This window comes from Odocoileus virginianus, chromosome 13, assembly GCF_023699985.2.
Source record: "Odocoileus virginianus isolate 20LAN1187 ecotype Illinois chromosome 13, Ovbor_1.2, whole genome shotgun sequence".
NCBI lineage: Eukaryota > Metazoa > Chordata > Mammalia > Artiodactyla > Cervidae > Odocoileus > Odocoileus virginianus.
The window spans coordinates 21,494,748-21,512,071 of NC_069686.1; the positions used below are offsets into that span (position 1 = coordinate 21,494,748).

At 42.0% G+C, this 17,324-nt stretch overlaps 1 protein-coding gene across 2 annotated transcripts in view; it reads left to right on the top strand.

The window, feature by feature from the left end:
- The window catches only part of STK39 (serine/threonine kinase 39), a 310,739-nt gene that overhangs the window by 84,346 nt on the left and 209,069 nt on the right, over positions 1–17,324 (top strand). For both annotated transcript variants that reach the window (XR_011490963.1, XM_070476097.1), the window contains exon 5: positions 399–454. Coding sequence is in view for 1 of the 2 variants with exons in the window: in XM_070476097.1 (XP_070332198.1) it covers positions 399–454 (56 nt within the window). In the remaining variant the exon portion in view is untranslated. The remainder of the gene's footprint in view (positions 1–398; positions 455–17,324) is intronic.

Sequence of the window (17,324 nt, forward strand, 5' to 3'; positions counted from 1 at the left end):
AATTGTACCACAGACAGACAAATTTAAGTTGAAGTAAAGCAGTTTTACATAGACTGGGCTTTAATTCTTGATAAAATGATAGTATTGTAAGTATGTGGACAATCTCTAATTCTGTAGCATAAAGTATCTACTCCCTATTGTTTTAATTAAGTCTGGATAATAATATCACAAAAACTAAGTGTTACTAATATAAAACCCTAACCATCCTTCAGGAACAAACTATAAAATCACTGTGTACCCTTGTACCTTTTAAATTTGTTTTACAAACATTATATTTGTGAAATATTAATTATGTCAAACAGCTAAATTATATGATATGTTTTAAAATCTCCCTGAGTGAATTAATGCAATATATTGTCTGTACCCTAGCATTAAATTCTCTGTCTTTTTCCAAATAGGGATTTGAAAGCTGGTAATATTCTTCTGGGTGAAGATGGTTCAGTACAAATAGCAGGTAAAGCTGACAAAGATAAAGCATTCTCTGCTTATTTATGGAAGTGTTACAGCTTCAAAGAATGTAGAGTCCTTCCTAAGAAATTAATAAATGCATGTAGTCTGTTTTTTTTTTTTACTTGATGTATAGTTGATGTACAATTTTATGTAAGTTGCAGACATACAATGTAGTGATCCACAATTTTTAAAGTTAATATTCCATTTGTAGTTATTATAAAATACTGGCTATGTTCCCCGTGTTGTGTAGTATATCCTTGTAGCTTGTTTTATACGTAATGGTTTGTACCTCTTGTATTGCCCCTTCCCACTTCCCTCTCATTGGTAACCACTAGTTTGTTCTAAGTCTGCTGCTTTTCAGTTATATTCACTAGTTTGTTTTATTTTTTAGATTCTGCACACAAGTGGTACCCTACAGATTTTGTCTTTCTCTGTCTGACTCATTTCACTTTTAGCATAATGCCCTCCAAGTCCATCCATGTTACAAATGGCAACATTCTTTCATTCTTTTGAATGGCTGAGTAGATTCCATTGTAGGTACCCCAGTATTTGGGCTGCCTAATTATTGAATGTTTGGATCTGAGGTATAACACATTTTCCTATTGTTTTGATAGATCTTTGTTAGATCTTGCTATAAATTGCTATTTTAGAACACGGCCATTTAATAAGGGACAATTTTAATTTTATTTTTTACCTTCCAGATTGAATAATGGTGATATTTATAGAAATGCGAGAAGCACTTTTGAGAGTTTTTTTTAATGAGTTTGAAAGTTTAAAACATTGTACGCATTAATTTTAAGCCCTTTATTTCTCAAGCGATGGCTGAAAGATTTGTGAACTCTTGAAATCTAGGGCTTATTTTACTCTCAAATTTGACCCTTCATGGCAATTCTTGAGAGTTGATGGGCCTGGCAGTGCAGTAAAGATCAAATGAGAGCAGTGACAGGAGGCTTCTCCATGCAGAACCTCTCATTTTGTTAATGCTCCTAGAATAACCTGAAAAGCCTGGGATAAAATGTAGCCATGTCCACATCCGCCCTTGTTTTATCCCCCTTCTGTGAAGGGCTGTCTCAGCAGTCCTCTCAGCCGGCAGTGCTTTGGGCATTTTTGGCTCCACAGTCCCTTCTCGGTACTAGACAGTCCCCGTCATTACAGGATGTTCAGCCTTCTGGCTTCCAGGCATGAAATATCACGAGCAGCACATCCTAGCAGTATCCGTGGTGACAGTCAATCACCGATCTGGCTTGTGTTATTGAAGAAATGTTGAAAACATTTAGTCAGTCTGATCTGCTTCTATTTGAGTTGGACTGGAAGAGTCTTACCTTCTAGAATAGGTTTAAAGTCTTTGCATTCTAGTTACTAGAATGAAATTGATGGCAGTCCTTGGTCCCACCCTTGTTTCTTGACAGATCTGAGGATCTGGGGATATTATTTGAAATGTGAGAGGTCAGCAGAAAACAAACACGCCCCCAACACAAAGGATGATCATTGAGTCATCTCTTTGATTCACTGTGCCCCTTCTCTGGGTACCAGAGGACCAGGCAGGTGATGTCTCAGCCTATATAGTGAGCACGATGCTGACCTTAGGCTCTGCATTTAGTTAGGTACACTTACAGAGACCATTACTGAGGTTTTTTTTTTTTTTTTTTTAAAGAAAAGATGTTTTGAAAATATAAAAGGGAAACTGAGAATTTGTTTGAGAGCAAATGTTTCTTCCCTAGGGAACTAATAATGGCAATGTTATCTTTTATTAGTCCTCTCTTTTGAAAAGATTAATTTAATCGAGTTTAAGACCACTGGGGAGGCACTCTTATCAGTTAAACACAAAGGCTTTGGAATCAAACAGGCCTGATTTATTACCCACTGTCCAACCTGGGGCAAATTACTGCATCTCCAAGCCTCAGTTTCCACATCTGTGAGATTATGATGATATTGCCTATCATTCTCAAAGACAGGGACTTCCTGTGTAGCTTCTAAATGGTAGGATTCAAGCCCCTATAAGTGCAATACAGTAGGTTTTGGAAAGTTACAGAGTATTCTAGGTGGAGAGGAGATGTCAGTTTGCAATGTGAAGGTCTTTCTGTATAAATATTTTTTGTTAAGTTGTCTAAAAGGATCCTGGAAGAAAGGACCTTAATCTTTAAGACTCCAGTGACTCCAGTGAATTGATAAGAATTTTTAATTTAAAAGAAATACACACATTTATACATCATTTTGTACTCATGATTTTGTATTCTCTGTTTTAAAGAGGATCTTTCAGATTGTCTAAACTTTATGTCCCGTGAAACCTGGATCCACCCCTGCTTACTGTTTTGGCAGTAAGTAAATAAATGTGAGAAATGGTTAGTGTGACCCTCAAAATGGGCAGTAGACAGAAAAAACACAGTATAGACTTATTTATTGTGGTAGCAAAAGATTAGGAACAGCGGAGGTGTCCTGGTTAAGTAGGTTTATGGTATAATCTATACTATGGAAGATCTACCAATAGAGAATGATAAGTACTCTGTACACCAATAGGGGGAAAAGAAATCACCAGGTTACGTGGTTAAGTGAACACAAGGTGAAATACTGTGTATATAACATGCAACCTTTTGCGAAAGAAATGGAGAGAAATGAGAATATCTCTGTATATTTGTGCAAAGAAATATTAGAAGTATAGTGGCAGTGGGGCTGGTAGAATATATACTTTTTAAAACATATTGAATTTTGAACCATCTCAAAATATGACCTAGTAAACAAAAGAAATGACTCAACAAACTTAATGAACTGTCAATAAATCAAAGCCATTTTATTTTTCTGGGCTCCAAAATCACTGCAGATGGTGATTGCAGCCATGAAATTAAAAGATGCTTACTCCTTGAAAGGAAAGTTCTGACTAACCTGGGCAGCATATTAAAAAGCAGAGACAAAACTTTGCCAACAAAGGTCCATCTAGTCAAGACTGGTTTTTCCAGTGGTCATGTATGGATGTGAGAGTTGGACTATAAAGAAAGCTGAGCGCCGAAGAATTGATGCTTTTGAACTGTGATGTTGGCGAAGACTCTTGAGAGTCCCTTGGACTGCAAGGAGATCCAACCAGTCCATCCTAAAAGAGATCAGTCCTGGGTGTTCATTGGAAGGACTGATGCTGAAGCTGAAACTCCAATACTTTGGCCACCTGATGCGAAGAGCTGATTGTTTTGAAAAGACCCTGATACTGGGAAAGATTGAGGGCAAGAGGAGAAGGGGACGACAGATGATAAGATGGTGGGATGGCATCACCGACTCAATGGACATGCGTTTGGGTGGACTCCAGGAGTTGGTGATGGGCAAGGAGGCCTGGCGTGCTGTGATTCATGGGGTCGCAAAGAGTTGGACGTGACTGAGCGACTGAACTGAACTGATGAAAGTTATCAAACGTAGCTCAAAGTTGAGAAGAGCAGGAAGAATCCTCTGGTATCCAACACCTGGCTTCAGTACTCAGCAGCCTTTGGCCAATTCTCAATTCATCTCTCATTCACCTCCCTGCTTTGGAGACTCTTATCATTATTGATGCTGACTTTTGTTCTTGAGTGAAATTAGTGCTTTCCATATGCACATCTTGTCCTTCCTTTAGAGAGTGGCCTTTATCCCACAGGCTAGGGGCATTATGAAGAAAAGACTTTCAACTAAACAACTGAAAAAAATGTGTGAACAACAGCTTTGAACCTTCTAGCATCAGATAGTCTAGTTGTTAAGAAGAGGATCTCTAAGATCAGCTGGCTTGGTTGAGGGCTTCCCTAGTAGCTCATCTGGTAAAGAATCTGCTTGCAATGCAGGAGACCTGGGTTTAATTCCTGGGTTGGGACGATCCCCTGGGGAAGGACTCGGCTACCCACTCCAGTATTCTTGGGCTTCCCTGGTCACTCAGACAGTAAAGAATCTGCCTGCAATGTGGGAGACCTGGGTTTAATCCCTGGGTTGGGAAGATCCTCTTGAGGAGGGAATGGCTACCCACTCCAGTGTTCTTGCCTGGAGAATTCCATGGACAGAGGAGCCTGGCGGGCTACAGTCCATGGGGTCACACAGAGTCGGACATGCAACTTTCACTTGGTTGAAATTCCCAGGCCAATTTTCAAGCTCTGGGACCTTGGTCAGGTTGCTCAACATCTTAAAGATTCATTTTTTAAAAGAGAGATACAGGTATAACCCACTTCATCTCTCTCTCTTTTTTTTTAAACAAGTTCATTTTCTAGACTTTTTAAAATTATCTATGTGTATTTATTTATTGGCCTTGGTGGGTCTTCATTGCTGCAAGGACTTTTCTCTACATGCAGAGAGTGGAGGCTACTCTGTAGTTAAATGTGTAGGCTTCTCACTGCAGTGGCTTCTCTTGCTGTGGAGCACAGACTCTGGGCACTTGGGCTTCAGTAGTTGCCGTTTCCTGGGCTCTGGAGCGCAGGCTCAGGAGTTGTGGTGCATGGGCTTAGTTGCTCTGAGGAGTGCGGAATCTTCCCGGATCAAGGATCAAACCCATGTCTCCTGCATTGGCAAATGGATTCTTTATCACTGAGCCACCAGGGAAGCCCTCTTCATCTTTTTTTTGTGGAATCGGATGAGACTCTTTGTATCCAGTGATCTTCCAACAGCTGCTTGCACATGATTGGCACACAGGAAATACCAGCAGCTGCCACTGCTTATCTTATTACTGTTACTGTTGTAACTCCTACTGGCAGACTTGCAGCTCCCAGCCCTTCCACCGCCTGAAGATCATATGGACCTCAAATTTGTCTTGCAAGAGGTTCGGCTCTGAGGGGCTTTATGGGTTATAAAAAGGAAGTGCTTACTAATTGCGGCACTTGGAAGCTAACTTGTTATTACTTTTGCTGTAAGCTAATTAAAAAGTGCAATGAATTTTTTCTGTTTTGTGATGAAACAGTCATTTCTCACTAAGAGAGTCAAGATGGCAGTGAACTGCTTTTGAAATGCTGAGGGAAGTCAGCCCCCGGCTTATTCTGCCACCTGGTACTCTGCCAGTCATTCTGTCCCAGTATTCCTGTCAGATTAATGACCCCAGCTCCTTCTCTGGGCCCCAGGGAGCACATTGCCCTTTTTCTTTTTTCTCAGCTGCCATCCCCTGAGGTAGGATTTCCCGACTTTTCCTCTCCCTCTCAGGACTGGGTTTTTTTCCCTCACTGCGGGTGGCGGTGTTGAGTGTAACCGGCCGGTGAGTGTGCTGCATTTGTGGGCACTTGCAGGAATCCCCAGTTAGGCTGTCATGAGGATTAAATGAGTCCATGTCTGTAGTGCTTAGGACAGTGCCCAGCACGCGGTGAGGAGTCTGTGGCCGCCAGTCTGGCTTTCCCCCAGCTTTCCCGGGCGTCGTCGTTGTATGTGTCTTTGTGGCTCCTGTGGTGATGAAGCATGAATCTTCATGAGCGGCGGTGGGTTATCAGGCACGTGAGTGTGCCCTGTCTCCATCTCTGCAGCTCAGCTCTAGCTTTCTCCAATTCACATTTTATGTTCTTCATATCCCCTGACTTGAGCATAACATTGAGTTTATATAGTATTTCAAATGAAATTTTTTGTTTTAGCTCTCAAATAAGATTATTGCCTTAAAGAGAAAAACATGTGCAGTGATTCCTTGGAAAAACAGGCTGCTGCTGCTTTCGTGGGGTAGAGGACTTTGACACTCTGGGTCAGGCAGTGGCTTGCTGTCTGAGCAAACGTGGACCAGGGGTCCTCAGGTCTTTTGCTGGCATCTTGTGTGGGCGAGGTAGGGGAAGAGTGTGGGAGAGCTGAAGACTCGGCAACAGCAGAGCTAGACTGTCTCTTTGTTGCTGTTACATTTGGACAAATAATCTACGTCTTTTACTTAAGACTGTATTCTCTTCCCTTCTTGTCTTTAAGCTCCCTAGGCTCTGATTTCTGCAATACAGCTTAAACTGGGAGAGGTTTGCGTATACTTCTTTGAATGCAGTGTTTGTTTACCTTGAGAGTATCATGAGTATTTTTTAAAAGAGTTTTTTCTGCTTTTTAATAGAAAACATAACATTTTTATTTTAAAAAGTCACACACATTCTATATGTGTGTGTGTGTGTGTGTGTGTGTGTATAGACGTGTGTGTATATATATATGCAATAATATATATATGTATTACTTTTCTCAAAACCTTTTTTTTATTAGAAAAGGGAAAATTAAGGGGCCAGGTTCAGATCACTAGAAACTCTTGCTTAAGATGCAGCCAGCAAGTGTGGTGAGTAAGGCTGGAATGCTTGGCTCCATTTCCAGCAGTACCAATTCCATGGGAATTCCATGTGTTTTCAGTGAGTGTGGCTGTAAAGTCAGCACCTGATCTGTATCAAGTGTTTCCTCTGTGCCAGGCCTGGTTCCTTGTGCTGAGTGCACTGTGACTCAGCCTCGCAAAGTGGGTAAGGCTATAGTAGAGCCCCATGGGGCGATGCGCTCATTATGCTCACTTTACTGCCAGCTGCTAAGATACAGAGAGGGGGAGTGAGTGGCCCAGATTACGTGTGGAATAAGTGGTAGAGTCAGGCTTCAGATTTGGGCAGTCTGGCTCCAGAGCCTGTGACCCCTTGTCTGTGGGATTTCCGGGAAGAGAACCCTAAACCTGGATTTGAATGATCTCTGTTTTGGGTGGAAGACCAACAGCAATCGCTAGTGCTTCTCCATCTCGGCGTAAATTGATTCTGTTTGGGGCCGGGAAACATATTCAGTACCTTTTCCCTCCTTGCTCACAGCATCACTGGTGAGGTTTTAAGGGATGGGAGAAGCCATCGCCTTAAGTGTCATTTGGTGCAGAATTAAGCATGGTATGATGCCACACTCTTTTCTGACTAGAAAACTTCAGGTTTGATGTAGTGAATTAAAACCTGAGGATGGCCTACTCTGGGTTTAATAGAAAAAGCTTTACTTCTTAGTGTCTTTTCTGTGCTCAGAAAACCTGTGTCTGTGTGTGTGTGTGTCTTCCTGGTAATAAACTTGGAGAGGATGCCTTGGTGAGTGTAATAGTCTTTGCTACAATATGATAGAAGGAGTGGTTATTTGAATGTCATGTTCTTCCCACGGCCTAGCATTTTATTTTCCAATTTGATTCTCTGTCATGTAATGTCAGGAAGGGCTTAGTGCCTTGTCTGGAAAGTGACTGAGCCTGTTCATCTGGAATTAATGAGACGCTATTCTAAAACTGAAATTCATATAAAACAGGTCCCTTTGGGGTGGTCACTACAAGTATATTTATCTTAGAATTTTAAAAAAATATCAACCGCTCTTATACCCTAAGAATGTTGATTTAAAATTGGTTCCTTTCTGAAGGGCTTTCCAGAAACATAGGACTGCACGTGTAAGGGAGATCTCGGGAGATCTCAGGTTCGTGCCTTTTAGGTGTGCGTGAGTGAGTGTGAATTTCCCATCCCTAGTTTTTCATGTCAGAAGTTGAACCTGGAACCTCGTTAACTAAGGCAGCCTAGAACTTTAGAAAGTTACCATCCCACCTCTCTCAGTGTATCTTGGCCTGTACAAATCAAGCTTATGCCTTTGGTGTTTCACTGTCTGAGGCACAATGGTGAAACTTTGGGTAGCATCTCTGTTTTCTGGGAGGGAGATTTTTTTTCCTTAGTCAACCATGGAAATACATTTTCAGCTTTAGTCAGCTCCTTGAACACTGAAAACCCTATGACTAAAAACTTCTTCCAGGACAACTTGCAACTAGACTTAACTTGTTCCCAGTATTCAGGCATTATTCTCAGGGAGCCAGAAAAAGGTGTGCAAGGTGGTGGAGTTTTTATACCCATAGCTGCTGGGTTCCTTTGTGTTCTGTCTGTGTTATTTGGCGCTGATAAGGTGTACTTGGGTGCGGGAGAGGAGTGTTTCTCATATCATAGGGAAGAGAAGCTGGTGCTTCAAGCAAGGTGGCTTGGGCTTTCTCTGTGCACCGGATGTAGCCCTGATTCATATGAGAGAGTTCTGAGGTCCACAGGGCATCTGGATGAGGAAATAATGATTTTACCATGTGCACGGTGCTTTGGTTTAGAGGGTGGGCTCTGGCACCTGACTGCTGTTGGCTCAGTTCTGGCCCTGTAGCCACTTAACCTCCCTGCATCTCAGTTTCCACCTCTGTGTATTGGGAAAATACCAGAGGGCTGAAGGAGTTAACACACACTCCATGTTAGAATCAGTTAGCTCATATTGCTGTCCTATTGAAATTGGGGATGCCTTTAATTATTTAAGGCATCCTAAAATCACAGGGTGACAAATACAGCCTTGACGTACTCCTTTTTCCTATTTGGAACCAGTCTGTTGTTCCATTTCCACTTCTAACTGTTACTTCCTGACCTGCATATAGGTTTCTCAAGAGACAGGGCAGTTCATCTGGTATTCCCATCTCTTTCAGAATTTTCCACAGTTTATTGTGATCCACACAGTCAAAGGCTTTGGCATAGTCAATAAAGCAGAAATAGATGTTTTTCCGGAACTCTCTTGCTTTTTCAATGATCCAGCAGATGTTGGCAATTTAATATCTGGTTCCTTGGCCTTTTCTAAAACCAACTTGAACATCTCGAAGTTCACCGTTCACGTATTGCTGATGCCTGGCTTGGAGAATTTTGAGCATTACTTTACCAGAGTGTGAGATGAGTGCAATTGTGCAGTAGTTTGAGCATTCTTTGTCATGGCCTTTCTTTGGGATTGGAATGAAAAGTGACCTTTTCCAGTCCTGTGGCCACTGCTGAGTTTTCCAAATTTTCTGGCATATTTAGTGCAGCACTTTCACAGCATCATCTTTCAGGATTTGAAATAGCTCAACTGGAATTCCATCACCTCCACTAGCTTTGTTTGTAGTGATGCTTTCTAAGGCCCACCTGACTTCACATTCCAGGGTGTCTGGCTCTAGGTGAGTGATCACACCATCATGAGAAACACTGGGCTGGAAGAAGCACAAGCTGGAATCAAGATTGCCGGGAGAAATATAAAAAACCTCAGATATGCAGATGACACCACCCTTATGGCAGAAAGTGAAGAGGAACTAAAGAGCCTCTTGATGAAAGTGAAAGAGGAGAGTGAAAAAGTTGGCTTACAGCTCAACATTCAGAAAACTAAGATCATGGCATCAAGTCCCATCACTCCATGGGAAATAGATGGGGAAACAGTGGAAGCAGTGTCAGACTTTATCTTTTTGGGCTCCAAAATCACTGTAGATGGTGATTGCAGCCATGAAATTAAAAGCCACTTACTCCTTGGAAGGAAAGTTATGACCAACCTAGATAGCATATTCAAAAGCAGAGACATTACTTTGCCAACAAAGGTCCATATAGTCAAGGCTATGGTTTTTCCAGTGGTCATGTATGGATGTGAGAGTTGGACTGTGAAGAAAGCTGAGCACCGAAGAATTGATGCTTTTGAACTGTGGTGTTGGCGAAGACTCTTGAGAGTCCCTTGGACTGCAAGGAGATCCAACCAGTCCATCCTAAAGGAGATCAGTCCTGATGTTCATTGGAAGGACTGATGCTGAAGCTGAAACTCCAATACTTTGGCCACCTGATGCGAAGAGCTGACTCATTTGAAAAGACCCTGATGCTGGGAGGGATTGGGGGCAGGATGAGAAGGGGATGACGGAGGATGAGATGGCTGGATGGTATCACCGACTCAATGGACATGAGTTTGAGTAAACTCTGGGAGTTGGTGATGGACAGGGAGGCCTGACATGCTGCTATTCATGAGGTCGCAAAGAGTTGGACACAACTGAGCAACTGAACTGAACTGAATTGAAAATCACAGGGAGGCGGCTGGGAAGCCAAGGCTTAAGGCAGCCTGTGACCTCCTGCCTTAACATTTTGCTCTCCCTGTTTTTTTCTTCTTTCCATCAACTTCCTCAGTGTCACCAGGGAGAAGAATCTACAGTGCAGATCTGACCACTTGATTTCCTGGCTTTGAGTCTAAAACTTGCTGGGGGAATAAAGCCCCAGGTCCCTAATGTGGCATGTGAAGGCCCTGCCTGATTTTCCAGTCTTTTGCCGGTGCTTTCTCTTCTTTGCGATCCACCTTCTTTACCTGGCTCACTTCTCCTTCCCGACTCAATCTGAGGCATTCTTTTCTTGTGAAAGCCCTTCCCATCCTTTCCTCTACCACACGCATCCTCGCCTTACCTTCGTAGTTTGAATGTGTTCTTAACATACTCTGGCTAGATTTCCTGTGATGGGATAGTGAAGTCGAGTTTCTATATCCCCCTTTTCCCTACAGACGATATACTTTTCAGCAGTAGAAACACCATGGTGCTCATCTCAATAACACTCAGTAGTGCCTGGCACGTGGCAGGTGTTGATGAACTTTTGGCCAGTGTGATCTGTGCTGTCTGGGCTGGCTTTGCACACATAAACACGATCAGTGATGGGTTGCACGTGTGAGTCACAGCTGAACGTTCAGGCAAGCAAGAGTATATTAGCTTGACAGAGAGAAAGGTGAAGATGTTTAAAATATTTAGGCATGTATACTATATATAATGCCTATTTTTAAGGCTGAGATAGTTTGCTAACAAGCATTTTTCAGCTCTGATTTTAGGCGAGGTCTGCCTTAGCCTGCTAGCAATGAAATGAGTTTAAATCAATAAAGAATAGAGCTATAGCATGAATTAAGAGACACAGGGCACATTAAGAAAATAGAGTACAGGGCAGATGAAAATCTTTCAGGGGGTATAAATTGTTTTATAGTGAACCAAAATATGTTTTGAGTTTCAGGAAGTTGATAATTATGTGAATTGTGGTTTAACAAATTATGCCAAAACTCTCATTTATTCATTTTTAGGGGGGTTAAGTAAATAAAGGCGACAAATTAGTGTGACTTGCTGAACTTCATGATCTTGACAAATGGTACCATTTGGTGAACTCTCTAGTGTGAACCATGTATATAATCCGTTCTGGGAACTTAGTTTTCCTTTCCATCTGTGTACCATCCGGGAGAAGTACTTGGGGAGCCTTTCAGCAGCTTCTCATCCTTTAACAGGTGCTAGCGATTGTTTGAGCAACAGTCTAAGGAGATCTTACTGGGTGAACACAGTGGGGGAGAACCACTTTGCTCTGTGCTCCTACGGAATTTTTCCTCCGCTGTGCACGTTCAGCTGCAGGGGGATTGAGCTGGGGTTGAACTTCAGGAAAGCGTGTAGGAGGACCCTTCTCGCTCCCTCCCTCTCTCTCCATCCCTTCCTTTCTTCCTGCGACAGGCCTGCACCGTCCTTATTAAATTTTTATGTATTACCGCAGGCTTACCGAGGTCTAGAAAAAAATAGTTTTTAAAAAGTTGTAAACTTTTAAATTGAAGTGTTGTTGATTTACGTTGCTGTGTTAGTTTCAGATATACAGCAGAGTGACTCCATTATATATATTTTATATATACATATTTCAGATTCTTTTCCCTTAGGTTATTACATGCTATTGAGTATAGTTCCCTCTGTTATACAGTAGGTCCTTGTCGGTTATCTGTTTTACATATAGTAATATATGTATGTTAATTCCAAACTCCTACTTGTTTCTGTCTCCTTTCCCCTTTGGTAACCATAAGTTTCTTTTCTGTCTGTGGGCCTATTTCATTTGTAACATGTTTTTTCTTTTTTTTTTTTTTAGATTCCACATATCATATTTGTCTTTCTCTGTCTGACTTATTTCACTTAGTGTAATAATCTCCAGGTCATTCCGTGTTGCTGCAGATGGCTTTATTTCATTCTTTTTTGTGACTGAGTAATATTGCATTGTATGTATGTACCACATCTTCTTTGTCTATCTGCTGATGAACATTTAGGTTGCTTCCACGTCTTGGCTGTTGTAAACAGTGCTACAGTGAACATTGGGGTGCAAGTATCTTTTTAAATAGTTTATTTATTTTTATTTTTGGCTGCACTGGGTCTTCTTTGCCGCATGGGCTTTTCTCTGGTCTCAGAGAGCAGGGGCCACTCTCCAGTTGTGCCGCATGAGCTTCTCATGGTGGTGGCTTCTCTCGTTTCCAAGCACGGGCTCTGGGTGTGTGGGACTCGGCAGTTGTGGCTCGTGGGCTCTAGAACACGGGCTCCATCGTTGTGGTGCAGAGGCCTAGGTGCTCTGTAGCATGCAGGATTTTCCTGGATCAGGGATTGAACCTGTGTCTCCTGCATCAGCACGTGGATTCCCACTGAGCCACGAGGGAAGCCCACATGTATTTTTTTAAATTATGGTTTTCTCTGGATATATGCCCAGGAGTGAGATTGCAGGATCATATAATAGCTCTATATTTTAAGGAATCCCCATACTGTTCTCCCTAGTGGCTATACCAGCAGTGTTAGGCGGGTTCCTTTTTCTGCACACCCTCTTCAGAGTTTTTAGACTGAGAGCAGAGCAGTTCAACTCAGTTTTTTGCTGGATCATTTTTATTTTTTTTTATTGATTTTTTTTGTTTTCCAGAGCCTCCAGTTCTTCTAAAAATAAAGGGCCTTTCCTGGTACAAAGGTGAACATTAGGTGTTTGGGCTCAGTGCCTCTGACATGGTTAGTTGACAGCTTATTTTTTTTTTAAATTAATTAATTTTTTATTGAAGGATAATTACTTTACAGAATTTTGTTGTTTTCTGTCAAACCTCAACATGAATCAGCCATAGGTACACATATATCCCCTCCCTGTTGAAACTCCCTCCCATCTCCCTCCCCATCCCACCCCTCTAGGTTGATACAGAGCCCCTGTTTGAGTTTCCTGAGCCACACAGCAAATTCCTGTTGGCTATCTATCTTACATATGGTAATGTAAGTTTCCATGTTACTGTTTCCATACATCTCACCCTCTCCTCCCCTCTCCCCATGTCCATAAGTCTAGGCTCTATGTCTGTTTCTTCATTGCTGCCCTGTAAATAAATTCTTCAGTGCCATTTTTCTTAATTCTGTACATATGCATTAGGATATGGTATTTATCTTTCTCTTTCTGACTCACTTCACTCTGTTTAATAGGTTCTAGGTTCATCCACCTCATTAGAACCGACTCAAATGCATTCCTTTTTATGGCTGAGTAACATTCCATTATGTATATTTACCACAGTTTATCCATTCATCTGTTGATGGACATCTAGGTTGCTTCCGTGTTCTAGCTATTGTAAATAGTGCTGCAGTGAACAGTGGGATACATGTGTCTCTTTCAATTTTGGTTCCTCAGAGTAAAGGGCTAGGAGTGGGATTGCTGGGTCATATGGTGGTTTTATTCTTAATTTTTAAAGGAATCTCCATATTGTCTTCCATAGTTGCTGTATCAATTTACATTCCCACGAACAGAGCAAGAGCATTCCCTTTTCTCCACATCCTCTCCAGCATTTATTGTTTGTAGACTTTTTGATGAGGGCCATTCTGACCGGTGTGAGGTGATACCTCATTGTAGTTTTGATTTTCATTTCTCTAATAACAAGCAATGTTGAGCATCTTTTCATGTGTTTGCTAGCCTTCTGTATGTCTTCTTTGGAGAAATGTCTGTTTAGGTCTTTCCCCCACTTTTTGATTGGGTTGTTTGTTTTTCTGGTGTTGAGTTATATGAGCTGCTTGTATATTTTGGAAATTAATCCTTTGTCAGTTGTTTCATTTGCTATTATTTTCTCCTATCCTGAGGGCTGTCTTTTCACTTTGGTTATAGTTTCCTTTGCTGTGCAAAAGCTTTTAAGTTTAATCAGGTCCCACTTGTTTACTTTTGTTTTTATTTTCATTACTCTAGGAGGTGGGTCACAGAGGATCTTGCTTTGGTTTATGTCATTGAGTGTTCTGCCTATGCTTTCTTCTAAGAGTTTTATAGTTTCTGGTCTTACATTTAGGTCTTTAATCCATTTTTAATCCATTTTAATACATCTTTGTGTATGGTGTTAGGAAGTGTTCTAATTTCGTTCTTTTACATGTAGCTGTCCAGTTTTCCCAGCACCATTTATTGAAGAGGCTGTCTTTGCCCCATTGTATATTCTTGTCTGAGTTGACAGATGTTTATTGAACATTTACTGTGTTCTAGGCACAGTCTGAGCTGGTCTGTGGTCAGGAATGGAGACGTCGTGTCCACTCTTGGAGTTTACATTTCAGGTGAAATAGACAGCTATTAACTGTTTGCTATGCAATTTAATTTAAAAAATTTGTAAGTGGGAAGAAATGCACATATCCACGGGACCTAAGTTAGCTACACACTAGGTCTAGTTTAATGGGTTGTCCTGGGGACCAATCTTAAATATGTAGTATTGTAAATACATATGATTTGGGATGTGGTATTTTTGATCAATAACATGTATCATATGTAGCTTGAAGATTTTTAGGAAATTTAAATAGATTTAACATGTATTTATACTCTATGGAATATATTTTACTATGTATTTTTGGCTGTGATAGATCTTCATTGCTACACCGGCTTTTCTTTAGTTGCAGCAAGTGGGGCTGCTCTCTAGTTGTGGTGTGTGGGCTTCTTGTTGTGGTTCTCTTGTTGTGGAGCGTGGACTCCAGTGCACGTGGGCTTCAGTAGTTGCAGCTCCAAGGCTCTGAAGCACAGGCTCAATAGCTGTGGTGCATGGGCTTGGTTGCTCTCAGGTATGTGGAATCTTCTCGGATAGGGGATTGAACCTGGGTCTCCTGCTTTGGTAGGTGGATTCTTTACCACCAAGTCACCAGGGAAGCCTATATGGAGTACAGTTTAACATTTGCTTTCCCAGAGTACGCTTGAGAACACAGTAGCCAAGGATTATCTAGCCCACAGGTCACTAACTTACCCTGTGCCCTCCTTGCTTGCCATGTATCACTTGTAAAATGAGGCTGTTAGGCTCTCAGGTTTCCTTTCAGTTCTAAACCTTGTATAACTGCGGTACAGAAGACCTCTGTGATCCCCAACAAACTGCCCTTCTCGTGAGCTTCCCTGCTCCTTTTAATGGCAGTCCCATCCTCCTACGTAGTAGGTTAGAAGTCTAGAATTCCTGATCCTTCTTCTCTCATACCCCATGACCTGTTCAGCTTGTCAGCACATGCTGTTCTGAACCTTGACTCGCCACCTGTCCTGCCGTCATCCTGGTCCAAGCCACCATCCATCAGCTCTTGCCTGGATTTTTACCGTAGCCTCCTAAGAGATTCTTCTCTTCTACCCGTTCCCCTGTGTGCTCGTTTCTCTGCATGGCACCCAGAGTGATGCTGTTGGAGTAAGCAAGCTTGTATCATGGCTTTACTGTAAACTTGGCAAAGCCTTTTCTTCTCAGTCAAAATCCTAATGGTGGCCCTTACAAGAGCTAGCTCCTCATTACCTTGTTGACCTCATTTCCTACTTCTCCGTCTCCCTCAGTCTCCTGCAGTCACACGGGCCTTCTTGCATTGTGCTCCTGCCTCAGGGCCTTTGCGTGGGCTGTTCCTCTTCCTGGGATGCTCTTCTCAGGATCTCACTGCTGCTGCTAAGTCACTTCAGTTGTGTCCGACTCTTAGCGACCCCATGGGCTGCAGCCTACCAGGCTCCTCCATCCGTGGGATTTTCCAGGCAAGAGTACTGGAGTGGTCAGGACCCCACATGTCCCATCAATGATGGGTGGCATCCTGTGGTAAATTGCAGTGCTTCTTCTCAATACTCCCCATCCCGTGATCTTATTTTTTTCTTTATTGTACACATCACTGTGGTTTTCAATGTGTGCTTCTAAATCAGCAGCAGCAGCATCACCTTAGGAGCTTGATAAAAATGCAGATTCTCGTGCTCTTTCATCTCTAGTTTCTGCCAAATCAAAAACTCTGTGGGTGGGACCCAGCAGTCCAAATTTTGAGAATCTCTCTGATGATTTTACTGCACACTAAAGTGAGAACCACTGCTGTCTGTTGTGCTTCATAATTGTATTATCTGTTTTTATTTTTTATTTTTTTTTTAATTTTTATTAGTTGGAGGCTAATTACTTTACATCATTACAGTAGTTTTTGTTATACATTGATATGAATTAGCCATGGATTTACATGTACTCCCCATCCCAGTCCCCCCTCCCACCTCCCTCTCCACCCGATCCCTCTGGGTCTTCCCAGTGCACCAGGCCCGAGCACTTGTCTCATGTACCCAACCTGAGCTGGTTATCCGTTTCACCCTAGATAAAATACGTGTTTCAATGCTGTTCTCCTGAAACATCCCACCCTCGCCTTCTCCCAGAGTCCACAAGTCTGTTCCATACATCTGAGTCTCTTTTTCTGTTTTGCATATAGGGTTATCGTTACCATCTTTCTAAAGTCCATATATATGTGTTAGTATACTGTAATGGTCTTTATCTTTCTGGCTTACTTCGCTCTGTATAATGGGCTCCAGTTTCATCCATCTCATTAGAACTGATTCAAATGAATTCTTTTTAATGGCTGAGTAATATTCCATGGTGTATATGTACCACAGCTTCCTCATCCATTCGTCTGCTGATGGGCATCTGGGTTGCTTCCATGTCCTGGCTATTATAAACAGTGCTGCGATGAACATTGGGGTGCATGTGTCTCTTTCAGATCTGGTTTCCTTGGTGTGTATGCCCAGAAGTGGGATTGCTGGGTCATATGGCAGTTCTATTTCCAGCTTTTTAAGAAATCTCCACACTGTTTTCCATAGTGGCTGTACTAATTTGCATTCCCACCAACAGTGTAAGAGGGTTCCCTTTTCTCCACACCCTCTCCAGCATTTATTGCTTGTAGACTTTTGGATAGCAGCCATCCTGACTGGCGTATAATGGTACCTCATTGTGGTTTTGATTTGCATTTCTCTGATAATGAGTGATGTTGAGCATCTTTTCATGTGTTTGTTAGCCATCTGTATGTCTTCCTTGGAGAAATGTCTGTTGAGTTCTTTGGCCCATTTTTTGATTGGGTCATTTATTTTTCTGGAGTTGAGCTGGAGGAGTTGCTTGTATATTTTTGAGATTAATCCTTTGTCTGTTGC